General features: G+C 32.8%; 3 protein-coding genes across 5 annotated transcripts; 2 read left to right on the plus strand and 1 right to left on the minus strand.

The window, feature by feature from the left end:
* The first annotated feature begins 279 nt into the window (after positions 1–279).
* On the plus strand, positions 280–4,621 carry LOC107490275 (uncharacterized). 3 transcript variants are annotated; one of them, XM_016111031.3, is made up of 5 exons: positions 280–781; positions 1,241–1,304; positions 1,425–3,093; positions 3,191–3,335; positions 3,428–4,621. In XM_016111031.3, the coding sequence occupies exons 3-5, from the start codon at positions 1,450–1,452 to the stop codon at positions 4,042–4,044; spliced, it is 2,406 nt and encodes an 801-aa protein (XP_015966517.1). In that variant the 5' UTR covers positions 280–781; positions 1,241–1,304; positions 1,425–1,449; the 3' UTR covers positions 4,045–4,621. The 3 variants fall into 3 exon arrangements, with proteins under 3 accessions (XP_015966517.1, XP_015966519.1, XP_015966520.1); XM_016111033.3 differs by having other exon boundaries at positions 1,272–1,304; XM_016111034.3 differs by having other exon boundaries at positions 3,431–4,620.
* Positions 4,622–4,881: 260 nt separating this feature from the next.
* Positions 4,882–5,901, minus strand: LOC107490279 (dynein light chain 1, cytoplasmic-like). The gene is made up of 2 exons (XM_016111040.3): positions 5,581–5,901; positions 4,882–5,180 (listed from the first exon to the last, which is right to left on the minus strand). Exons 1-2 carry the CDS (start codon positions 5,716–5,718, stop codon positions 5,040–5,042), a joined length of 279 nt encoding a protein of 92 aa, XP_015966526.1. The 5' UTR covers positions 5,719–5,901; the 3' UTR covers positions 4,882–5,039.
* Positions 5,902–7,611: 1,710 nt separating this feature from the next.
* Positions 7,612–12,144, plus strand: LOC107490274 (protein LIKE COV 1). The gene is made up of 7 exons (XM_016111030.3): positions 7,612–7,974; positions 8,707–8,759; positions 9,499–9,608; positions 9,720–9,887; positions 9,965–10,062; positions 10,641–10,767; positions 11,887–12,144. Exons 1-7 carry the CDS (start codon positions 7,819–7,821, stop codon positions 11,988–11,990), a joined length of 816 nt encoding a protein of 271 aa, XP_015966516.1. The 5' UTR covers positions 7,612–7,818; the 3' UTR covers positions 11,991–12,144.
* The last annotated feature ends 1,002 nt before the right edge of the window (positions 12,145–13,146 follow it).

Consider the following 13,146-nt stretch of genomic DNA (forward strand, 5'->3'; position numbering starts at 1 on the left):
ATATAATTGATACTTTAATTTTATAATCCAAAACTAAAAAAAAAAACGATGAATGTGTTAACAAAATTGTTTTACTATTGTGTATTGAGCAGTGAGTATTGAGATTTGAGAGTGAAGTTTAGATTACATTAGATTAGTTTTGTTGGGTACATGACATGACACAATAATGAAGTAACAGGAAAGTTCCAAAAATTGTTTTGTGAAATTCAACAAAAGTGTTCTTTGCCTTTTGCACCACTTCCCTTTTCTGTTTTTCATTATCTCACCATAACACAATACAGCAATTTTTTTTCATCCCATAATATCATTCTCTCTCTCTCTCATCTCATCACATCACACACGATCTCATGAACGATCTCACTGTTTCTCATTAACAAAACCGTTTAACCACTTAATAAACACAAACACAAACACCAACACACTTAAACTGTGTTATTATTTTACTGCTATACTTCTAGTTTTTCTGCTATGCTTTGCTTTCTTTCTTTTTTTTTTTTTTTTTTTTTTTTTTTTTTTTTCCCTCTTAGTTTAGTTTCTCACACCGACTGTTATGAACTTCCCACGTGGATCTGATGACCTCATTCCACCATGGATCAACCTTCTCATTAGCCTTAGCCTTCCTGGCTCATCACCATTAACCACATAACACTGACATGTCTTGAAACTTAATACAAAGAATTTGTTTTTTTCAACTTTTCTCATCTGGGGTGCTTATTCTTTTTTCTTTTTAATGGTTTTGGAACTGGTTCTGAGAATGAACAGCTGGAGAAAAACAACAAGGGTGAGTGTATGTTCTTGTGTGAAAACTTAGAAGTGGAAAAAGAAAAAAAAAATGAATTATGAGTTTGACTCCTCTTGTTTATGTCTTTTTTGTATTCTTCTGTCTACTTGGGTTTTTTTTTCCTTGAAGGTGAAAAATCATTGGATGCTGAACGTGTGGTTCAAGTTCCAACCATTTTTTGGGACTGGGGAGTAGAAGAAACAAAATGTGTTTTTGTTTTTTGTTTTCTGGAAAATTGGGACTGAGAATGAGAAAAATATATTCCAGCTTCTTCTTTCCCTTAGTGGACTCATGAAAATTATGATTTTTGTGTTGATTGAAGTTTGAGTTTTTGACATCATTTACAGATCCCCTATTCTCTCTCTCTCTCTCTCTCTCTCTCTCTCTCTCTGTGCATATGATCTTGATCTATCTAATTTTTTGGTGGACTAATTTGTTAATTGCATATCTTTTCAACAGGATTAATAAGTATTATTTTTGTCTAATGTAGACAAACTGTGAGATCCAAGAGGACAAACAACATGTAAGTATATATATATTCTATGTTATTTTAAAATATAAGCATTGGTATTTGTTGTGGTTGTTTAGAATATAGTTTAGTTAATTGGCCTCTAAGGTTTTTGATGAAATTCCTGTGTGACAGAATATCCCAAAACAAGGACTCAGTCATGTATAGGCCTTTCATGTCATGTGATGATCCAAAAGGAGTTGTGGAGTGTGGGTCAATTAGGAAATACAGGACCAATTCACAGAAGATGAGGAAGGACATGACAAAAGCCAGTGGCCGGAGGCCGGCCGAGGACACGGAGGAATCATTGACAAACAGAACAGACAAAGAAGATAAGGTCTCAAAAGGGTCCATAGAGAGAACTTTTGATTCTTCATCCTTGCAGCTCATGGAGGTATCGAGAGGAGCTCAAAGGCTAAACAACATGATTGATTCATGGTCTAGAGGCCTAAGTTATGGTGGAAGGTCTGAAGATATTGCAAAAGATTTGTTGAAAGGTGCTCTTGATCTCCAAGAGTCTCTGGTAATGCTTAGGAAGGTGCAAGAAGCTTCCCGAGATGTGGCTCGTGCAAGGCGAAAACAGAGCGAGAAACCTGAGAATGAGAGAATTATTGATGATAGAGCACATTCCAATAGATTCAGTGAACAAAGCAATTCAATAGGATTTCAAAGACCTTGGCCTAGTGCTGATGGTTATTCAAGTAGCAGCAGAGAGGAACTTAAGAAAGTGATTAAGGAGAGTTTGGTTAGGCAAAATCTGTTTCCAGGAACAAGCACTGAAGCACTGGATTCGGCATCGGAAATGCATTCAACAAGCTCGAGCCAATCTTCCATGTTTCAGAATGATAGGCTTTCTGATTCTTCATTCTCCCCAATGAATGCAAGGAAGGAAAAAGGGCCGAGCCTCGTTGCGAGGCTGATGGGTTTAGAACAAGAAGAAGAAGTAACCTCAAGATTGTTTCCAACTCTGATGCAAAAACAGTTGGAGAGTGAAAAGATTGTGAATCAAAAAAGGCCTATGTTTGAGGTGGATATGCCTAAGGTAAGAAAGACTAATCCAATTGTTCATCCAGAAAGACATAAGAGTAAGACTCTGAGGGAAATCCTTGAGACTAATCACTTCAATGGAGTTCTAAATAGTCCTGCAACAGAGAGAAAGCATCAAATGGCTCATTACATGCAACTTGATGATTTACCCCCAATTGTGCTAATCAAACCTCGATGTACTCCTTGTCACGAATTTGCCAGAGTCCATGAGCCGGTTCCTTCAGAAGATTTATCCCTCAGAAAACTAAAAGCAAAACCAGTCTCTTCTGGAACATTCATGGGAAAGGAAATAGAAGAACATGTGTCCAAAAGGTTATCCAAGGGAGGAAGAACCGAGCTACTCAGAGAGATCATGGAGCCGGAAGCAAAAGAGATCAAGCCTAATGAAAATGAGAAGGCTCCAAGAGGAAAGGTGAAACTGAATGGCAATGTTAATCACAAATCACAGGAAAGTGAAACAGTTGATAGAAAAGTTAAGGCCAAGACTGCTAGCAAAATGCCACCGGAAAAGGCAATTCTGAAACATAAAATTGTGACAAAATCTCAGGATCAAGGAGGAGAAATCAGCTCCACAAAGTTGAGGAAGCCACAAAGTGGATCCAGAATTGACCTGAATGACATTCCTGGCAAGAAGAGTACTTCTTTAAACTCCATCTCCAAAACAAAGAATCAGAAAATTAATAGTTCCAAAGAACAGATTAAGAATCAGATGAAGAAGCAAAGGTCTACTGCTGAGCCTGAAGCAGCTAAACCAGTAGTAAGTCTACTTACATGTGATTGTTTTTTTGAACTAACTATCAATGAATGAAGGAAGGTCTTCAATTGGAGTTTAATTTCACTATTCTTCTGCACAGGATGAACAACTAGCACAGAAAGAAGAAGAAAAGACCATTGATGTGCAGTATAAAGATGACTGCACCGAGATTAGAATCATTGATATCATAGCAGATGATCTTGCAATAGAAGATGAAGTATATTCCTCTACAAATAAGATTACAGGTAAATCTCTCTAGACTCTAGCAATCACTTGTGTCACTTCTGCATGAATCATGAAATAACAGCTTTGTTTCCCCTCCCTTTTGCATATATAGCAGAAGATTGTAATCAGAGCCAGAGTTCTTCAGCAGACAACATTATGATGCTAAAGACTGAACATGAAAATGGCAGTGAAGCCGATAGCAACAAGCATGACAACAAAGAGGAAGCTGAGCTGAAATATTTTCTTTTAAACAATCAATCATTCATTAACCATGCCGAGGAACTCCTCAATCTTGATTTGGATTGTCCTAAGATGCTACCAAAAATTGAAGCAGATGGAATAGCCAATCCCAGACTCTACTTAGACTGCGCGAATGAACTTGCAGAGCGCAAAAGCCTTCAAGAATCACTAGTCCACCCTTTGCTGTTGCTGACCTCTTTAGGGAACTCAAGATTTCACATCTCTTTAGGAAGTTTGGTTGAGGAAATCGGCATAGCCATTCGGAATCTGTCATCATACAGTGAAATTCAATCTGGGAAGAAACTTGCTTCGGATAATATCTATGCAATGATGGAAAGAGATATAAATTGCAATTATGGAATGATGAATGGAATATGGAAATGGGGTTGGAGGCATGGATTTTCTGCAGATGAAGCTGAACAAGTTGTGAGTGAAGTAGAGAGCTTAGTGTTAAGTGGATTAATTGAGGAGGTACTTGTAAATTTATGATTAACATTACATTTTTTGAGACATGGAAATTATGAATCCATAGCCTTTAGATATTAGCATCTTCATGTGGATTAAGGGCAAGAAAAGAATACTTGGCTGAAGAAGTCACATAATTTTGCTATGAAAAGCTATAGTTCCTAGGAAAGAATACTAATACATTTGGATTGTTTATATAGTGCATTTATTCTTTGACCTTGCATGCTAATTTCAACCACAAGAGATGGAAATAAAAAATATACTTTCTACATTCATCGAAGAAGGTTCTGAACATTGCATGATGAGTACTATGATATAACGAATCATGAAAATGTCAGGTACTTAGGAACTATAATTAGTCAGCTAATAACAATGGTACAAAAGATTCTCTGATACTCACCAGTCACCACTTATACTAGCAACTTTTTAACAGCTTTTTCTAATAGTACTAGGAATTATTTAAGGCTTTTTATGGCATGCAAAAGTCGAAATCATCAAATATATATGCCCTTGTAAACATTACCATGTTTTGACATAGGTGCCAAACATAACATTAAGATTGAGAAAGATGGGTCTAAGGGTTTTGGCTTATCCAATACCTTTATTGTCATTTACTGTTTTATTTATTTATTTTAATAAAATTGTGTGACTTCTAGATGTTGGTAATGCTACCCCGTTATTGTTGTTATTTGTTAATACAAAAGAATATAGAGTAATATTATTTGAACTTCACAAAGTAGATGTCTATTTAACATTATAAAGATATAAAGGTGAATGAGAAAATTGTGTGTATTAGAATAGAGGAGTTGCATCAAAATCTAATAATGACACAAAATACAGTGAATTGAAAGTTCAAATGTGTTGATCAAAATTTAGAACACTATTTCCTCTGTTTTATGACTTTATCTAAAATACAATATTACAACAAACATAATCCGCTAGTACATACAAGAAACTCAGTTGAAAGAAGTGTTAATTATATATGATAGTAAAAAAATAAAATGTAAAAAAAGAAATATTCAAGAGGCACCCTTGAAGATGAGAAAATTAAGGGTCTCAAGAGCAAAGTATATGAAAGTTCCTGGTGAATGGCTGAAGAAGCATCCAAAATTGGAACCTACTACACATTGCCACCCATTCCCATACATCTTGTCAAATTCCTGCAAAGAAAAAAAAAATCACATACCATCTTATGAAATCAATTTGAAAAAAGGCAAATAATAATAATAATTAAAACCATAGAGCAGATTAAAAATCAGAATCAACCAACAAACACATAACTCAGTTGGCAAGATACTGTATAACCTAGGATCTTAGGTTTAAACCTAAATTTGCAACTATATTAGAAAAACAAACACGTTAAAAAAAATTAAATTTCACATACTATCAGTGTAAAACACCACTAATTAATCGGGTATTATCATATTAGTAAAAATAACTAATTTTTAAATTTTTCATTTAAAAGGTCATCTAAATAGATGAATATAATTGAATGACCGTGTAGAATTCTTTACGCGTTCAGTATTAAAATCAAATTAAAAAAATGATGATGATATGCACCTTCTTGATGTGTCCTGCAATAGATTTGCAATCATGAACATCATAGAGATCAAGGGCTTGTGAAGCAAAGGACATGGCTTGGATTTGCATCTTCCCTGGCATGTCTGTTTCTTTCACCATAGCTTTTCCTTCCAACATCTTTGCTTAACTAGCTTTTTCTTCCCTAAGGTTCTCGCAAATGATTCTAGATTCTACACCTATTATTGTTGTATATATAAGGTTTATGTAGCAAGGGATAGTGGAGAAATCAATGGTTGAGATTTTAGCAGCAGGAACTCACGTTCCAACAATGATGCATTTGGAATTAAGTGATTGATTAAGAAAGTCTAAGCACTTTAAGAGTGGCACGTAATCATAGACCAACATTTTAATTGCACCTATCTTGTCTACATTTGCATTTTGTTTTTGTATAGTCCCTTTGCTTTAATTTCCTACATTCACTCATAAGTCTCTCATAAAATTCAAAGTTCCATACATTATTTGAATCTTTATTTTCTTTCTTACATTAAAATTATGTACAGAACAAATTTGAGTTGACCAGCTTGTAGCATGCATGGTACGGTGCCATTGCAATGGTTTGTTTAAACTTTAAAGTGGGGGTATTATTTAATTTTTTGATAGACAAAAAAATTGACTGTGATTGGAGCAGCCAAATGTTGCAACCTGGTCAGAGAAAATAGCACACCGTGATGAACATATGAACTAGTAAAAGATTAATTAAGGTGGAAAAAAGGTGCCATCTCAGATTGAATTAAAAAAAAAAGTTGATGCTACATTATTAAGTGGAATTAAAGAATTAAAGAATTAAAGAAGTGGGGGTACAACTTTAGCATGTGGGGCTTTGGTATGGTAGCAGCCAAACTTTACTCATTAACAAAACTATAGTGTTGGACTATTAATTTATGCATGATTATTTTGGTTTAATAACGATTTACGTAGGATGGTTCCATTGGAGTGGAGCATGTATGTCCCTCTCTTAATTAAATGAATGAAAGTTCTTTCTAGTTTCCTCAATTTTGGAGACTTATTATTTGTTGTGACTTGTGACTCTTTCTTGAGTAATGGCATGCATGTGCCGTAGAAACCCGCGTGTTCACAACGGTATATTAGTTAGCTGTTAGCTAACCAAGTTGAATTGTTCTATTATTAATTCACTAGTTTGTTTAAATAAATATTGAAAATTTAAATTTTGTTTTGTATTTATAATTGACCAATAATAAATTCTTAAATAGAATTTAAATTTGTAATGAATTAGTTATTAATCTAGATGATTCAAAAATATTGCGTTGAAAAAAAAAGTTAGCTGTTAGCCTCCTCAAGGATCAATCAAACCAACACTTTCATATTAATTTATTATTTTCTAAATATTTGAGACAGTCAAATAAGTTATGACTTATATGAGTTATGACGGTGTTTTAAGAAAAAATAGCTTTTAACTACTTAGAAAATGATTAAACACTGAAATTGGTTTTGAATGAAGTTTAAATTAATTTTTTTATAAATTTTATTGCTATAAGAGTGTTGAAAAATCAATTTTGTCACAAATTAGTTTGTTTAATGTTGACAGTGTTGGTAAAATTAGATAAAAATATTTTTTTGGCAACTTATTAGATAAAAATATTATTATAAAATAATTAATTTTTCAAGAAAAATCCATCTGAAGAATTTTTTAAATAATAAAGAATTACTAAAAATCAAAATGTTCAATATAAATTTGTTTAATATTCAATTTGGTTTTTATTAAAAAAAATAGAAAAACACATGCATCCTTTCATAGCCCAAAACGGTACATACTATACCATATATACAAACTAGCTTCCATTTATTTTATTGAGCTTAATCACATCAAACAGGATTAGAAGACCAAACCAACAATTAATCCATTAAATTAAATTTCTAGACAGAAGAGCTTCATATTATCATGTTATTATGTGTAGTTCTTTTGATAAAACGGAAGAGTAGTATATGTACTTTATAATACTACAGATGAAACTATTTAAGTGGTAATTAAACACTTAAACTTAATTAATAAAAAAATATAGAAAGATCAAAAAAGAGAGAGGGGGAAGGGGAAGACCCATTGGCATTGGTGTGTTGTTTTGAAGAGTTTCTTCGGATTCTCCGACGGACATACACCACAGGGCGGGGGCGGTGGCGGTGGCGGCAAAAGGGAGTGAGTGTTTGAGAGAGAGAGAATTAAAAAGAAGTTATTTGTTTCTGCGTTTTTGAAGCTGCTAAATGGGCGACGAGAGATCACCTCCAATGGCGATGGTACCTAGAGACAGAGATCGAGAGCTTCTCATCCCCGTCAGCGATTCCCCCGACGCCGAAGACGCCGCAACATCCTCCAAGCCTTCCTCTTCCTCCTCCTCCCAACACCATTCCGGTCGCGAGGTCATTCATCCCTCTCTTTGTTCTTCTCAATTAGGTTTTCCTTTCAAATGATTGATTCAAATAGTGGAATCATTGTCATTGTTGTTGTTCTTTATTTTCTTTATTCCGTTCTTGATTTGTTTTATCCGGAATTATGGTTGAATTTGTTGCAATTGGAGATTGAATGTTGAAGCTTCCTTTGACTAGATTGGGATTAGTTATGTTTTCTTGGGGTACTGCTTGTGAATGCTGAAGGAATCAGGAATGGGGTAGGAGCTGGAATCAGAAGATATATTGTGATGGATGATCATTTCAGTTTGATTTGCAATGCATGACTGAGCTCGTGCTATCTTATGACATTATAGCTTGGTTTGAGAAATTGATAGCAATGTTGGCTTCAATATAGATAAACTTTTTTTTTTTTTTGATTTCATAATGTATCTAGCTTGTTCCAGGAAAAAAGGGAAGATAAGAAAGATCGATTGCTAAAATAGTAAGAAAATGAAGCAGGAAGCGCTGGTTATAATGGGACACTCATTGTCACCCGTAAATTGAGAATGGGGCAGGGGGTGTGTTCTAATCTAGATTTGTATACATGGAATCACTTACATTGGGAGAATTTTCGTACTTCTTTTCATGGCTTTGAAAACTGAAAGTAGAGTTATCTCTGTTTTACTTGCATGCAAGAATTTTGTGCTTTCTAACTATTGTTTCTTTGACAGATTGCTGTTTGTTGTTTGTTCAATTTTGTAGACATTTTACAAAGTTATTAGGAGCTGGGCATCCCACAAGTTCATGACTGGATGGTGCGCAATTCTTTCTTCAATTCAATCTCTTCTTATTCAAACAATATGTTATGTATTCAAACATATAATTGTTGTTTTATTTTTCAGGACAAACGTCTTTTTGCATGTTTTACATTCTCTAAAACCTTAATGTATTTTCTAGAATTGTTTGTGCATATTTTATTCCTACGCCCATCTTGGTGTAAATGTTGTTAGTATCTACTTCATTTAGTATTTAGGAGAATATTTAGTATGCTAATCATTACACCTTTTGTGATGCAGTTTATTTACTAAGAAATTATGTTGAAATGAAAAATTTGAGTTCTAAACCATAAATCTTCAAATAACTTTTTTAACCAAGTAATTTATGATCCTTTACAACTGTGTCCTAGATAATTACAGCTGAAACATGTAATAATCTTGTTACTATCTTAAATGCCTGTTTTGAAAAGATAAGGTAATGTGAAAAAAGATCATTTATATGTTATTAATCGTGACACTATATGCTTTCTTGTAACCAAGAAAAAAAAGATTATTCTAATTCTCTGTGGAATATGTGCTACAAAGAATGTTATCTTTTCTAACACTGACCACTCTGTTTGTATATATATATAACGTTTGCACTTTGCAAGAGTTACATTTCTGCTTCATGGTTGCCTTATTTTATTAGGACCAGTTGTTGCTCTGGTCTTTTCAAATTCAAGAGATCCTTTATTTCTTATGGTGAATTGGTGATAGCTCACTGTTAGTTACTTTGCAGTGTCATTCTCTTTCCAATAGCAATCACATTCTATATAACATGGTGGTTTATTCATTTCGTGGATGGATTTTTCTCTCCAATCTATGCTCAACTTGGAATTGATATTTTTGGTGAGTTCTTCTCTTCTATTGTACTTCAATTGCATATATTGGATATAGATTTATCATTAGCTGTTGTTTCCCTACCTTTTTAACACGTCGATATTAATACTTTTTCTTCAGGTCTGGGATTCATAACTTCCATAACTTTCATCTTCCTGGTTGGCGTTTTCATGTCCTCATGGGTGGGTGCATCTGTCCTGGGCCTTGGGGAGTGGTTCATCAAGCGAATGCCACTTGTTCGTCATATTTATAATGCCTCCAAGCAGATCAGCGCTGCTATTTCACCAGGTATGTGTTTGACAACATCTTAGTCTACATGTATTCAATCCCAAAAAAATAAATTGTTGATGCATGTATTCTCACAGATCAAAATACACAAGCCTTCAAAGAAGTAGCCATCATTCGGCATCCACGTGTTGGGGAATATGCGTTTGGATTCATCACCTCTTCTGTTGTTCTTCAGGTTTATAAAAGATTTTTTACTAATGCTTGACTTGGAGTATTGTATGTATATGCCTTGCTGCTACTACTTTAATATTCTAGTGCACATAATACTGTTTAGTTATTTGTTGATTATGCTGTGTCATTCTGTATGGGATAGTTAGATTTTTTGTTGCTTCACAGTTATATCCTATGGTAATCAATGTATTGCTTTTATGATATACAGGATCACTTAATCATTTTTGTGTGAATCATATTGAACATGAATAGCTAACACTTGTGAATATATGTGTTTGTATTTTACTTTTTGACCATCAAATATAAAAAAGAAGTCATTCGATGGCTGCGACAGTTATCACTGCTCCTTATCATTGCCATACCATACATCCATTATTCTTGTCAGTTGCAAATTATTGTTTTGGGTTATTGTTCTGTGTTTTGTAAGCCATATACAGTTAGTAATTGCAAAATTTCATTATGGTTGTTTTACTTTGGTGAGACTGGTTTATTATCAATAATAAAAAATCACCTTTTTTTTCCTGAGGTTTCACACAATATTGCCTGTTGAAATTGATTGTTTCTTTAACTAAACTTTTGCAGAACTACTCTGGAGATGAAGAGCTATACTGTGTCTATGTTCCAACAAACCATCTTTATATTGGTGATATATTTCTTGTCAATACCAATGATGTCATCAGGCCAAACTTATCAGTTCGTGAAGGAATAGGTAAGCTCAAGTAAACTTATTTATTCAGAGTGAACTTCGTAAATATTGTGAATATAAATAATCTTTCCGAGTCTCCTCGCCAGGGCCTCCATCTATTTTATAATTCCTCCAAATTGTAGCAAATTGGGTTTTGGCCTTGGAATATTTGGGGGTTAACTAAAGATGGGGATTAAATGAGTACTATTAGTAAAAAATACACTCAGTCACATATTGCTTCCATACTTTTTCTAACATGGCATTAGATTATAAAACTATCATTTGAAACTATCATCTGCTAGATTATCTTATGTACTTTCAGTTGCAGAGGGAAAACACTTTCATGTATGCCTTTTTCTTTTGGGAGATGACCTTTTGTGTGTATGCTCAATGGCATAATAGGTTGTCACTTTCGGATTTCTTTTTTGTTTCATACTATTTGTTGTTTCAGACCTACAATATAGTATTAATCATGTAATACTGATTTTTCCCATCTTGAAAATGTAAATGTGATTTTTAACATGACATTGTCTAAGCCATGTATTCAACTCCATGTGGGTGAGATAAAACTTATTTGTTGTTTGTTTAGCCCTGTTTTCAACATGCAACCTTGTAGGGTTATGATAATTCTTTCATTTTTGATTTGTCAAAAAGTAATTTGATCTTTTAAAAATCAAGACTATTGAACTTTCGTCTTAGTGTTTGTTTGGATGCTATTAAGTTAAGAAGATATCTTTTTCCATCTTTTAGTATGTTTGACAAATTTCTAGTAGTAAAAGTAAAAGTACTAGAAAATTGAAAAAACATCTTTTATGAGAAGCTACAATTTATATCTTTTTTTTTTAAAAAAAAAAAGATGTTTTTCACATGATAAATAAACAAAAAATACTTTTATATTGTTGTATCCAAATAGTATTGATAGATAAAAAAATACTTTTTACATGAGATATCAAAACATAAAATTACTTTTATTTTTCTAAAATCTTTTGAAAAAAGATAATTTGAAAAAAGATATTTTTTTTAGAAACTCAACCCAAACAAGCCCTTAATCCTACCGCCATTAAATAAAATAATGATGATCTAATTCAATCACTAGTTTTAACATATGCTAAGGTGAACTTGGAATTTGTTTCAAAATTGCAGAAATTGTCGTCTCTGGAGGCATGTCAATGCCACAACTCCTATCAACGATTGATTCAAGCATAAGCATGATCCCAGGGGATATAAGTAGACCCAGCAGAAGCTGATAATTTGGTATCATATGGATTCATCAGATAAACAAGTATTGGATGTTTTAGGTTCTGATGTCAAGTGTAATATTCATTTATGTGCAATAGCATGTAGAACTTAGTGTTTGTTTGGAAGAATATAGTTTTGGTGATAATACAAAATTTCCAATCACTGCCAAGAATCTACTGGTTACGCACTCGTTATAGCAATTCATTTTTGTAGTGCTGATTTTGGTCTTCTTTTTTAAATTTTTTGGGGCTTATTATGGTTTTCGACTCGACCCAGTAAAGTTTGTGAAAGTTTATCTTCCGTGGAACTGCAAGTACACTACCTAACTTTAGGATCTGTTGAAAGTTGAAACATAAGGCATTTACAATATCTATAAAAAAAAATTTGTAAAGCTTCCGAAGTTTCGTGGTCATTATTTACTTGACGATATATTCATTTTTCTTTTTTGTTAATTCACGTTTAGTTATTTTTATGTAAAGTTGATAATTGAAAATCGTTAAATAATAATTTAATTAAATATATTAAATTATTTAATAATTTTTAACTATTAATTTTACATAAAAATAACCATCTCTAATATTTTATTTCCTACGTCCTTAAACAATCTAAAGTAAGTTTATTTTTGCCTGTTATCTGAAAATAAGATGGATATATATTATATTTTGATTTTGTTTAGAATTTAGAATTTAGAATTTAGAATTTAGAATGAAGACTTTAAAGTTTAAACAATGTAAATTCGGTCTAAACCACAATTTACGAACAAATTGAAAAATCTTTGTTTCAAACACAATTTGCTACAAGAACAAGCACAATCTTTTATAAACTTTAAAGAATCTGACTTCGAAGGAAACACTGAAGTAGAAAAGTGACCAGAAAGAATGACAAACATTAATCTCCCTCCTTATTTTATGTGTATAAAATTTACATTTTGTTGTGGAGGAAAATAAATCAATGAGAAATATGAGAGTGAAAAAGGTGGTTACTCTCTGCATAAAAATGATTAAAGTAATCTTAATGTGAAAATAATAATTAAAATATAAACACAGGTTATATTAAGTAATTTAATTAAATATGTTAAATTATCTAATAATCTTAATTGTTATCTTTACATAAAAATAACTTTATGCTTTTTCATTTATGTTTAGTTTTTTACTGTACATTAAA

This window comes from Arachis duranensis, chromosome 5 (assembly GCF_000817695.3).
Source record: "Arachis duranensis cultivar V14167 chromosome 5, aradu.V14167.gnm2.J7QH, whole genome shotgun sequence".
NCBI lineage: Eukaryota > Viridiplantae > Streptophyta > Magnoliopsida > Fabales > Fabaceae > Arachis > Arachis duranensis.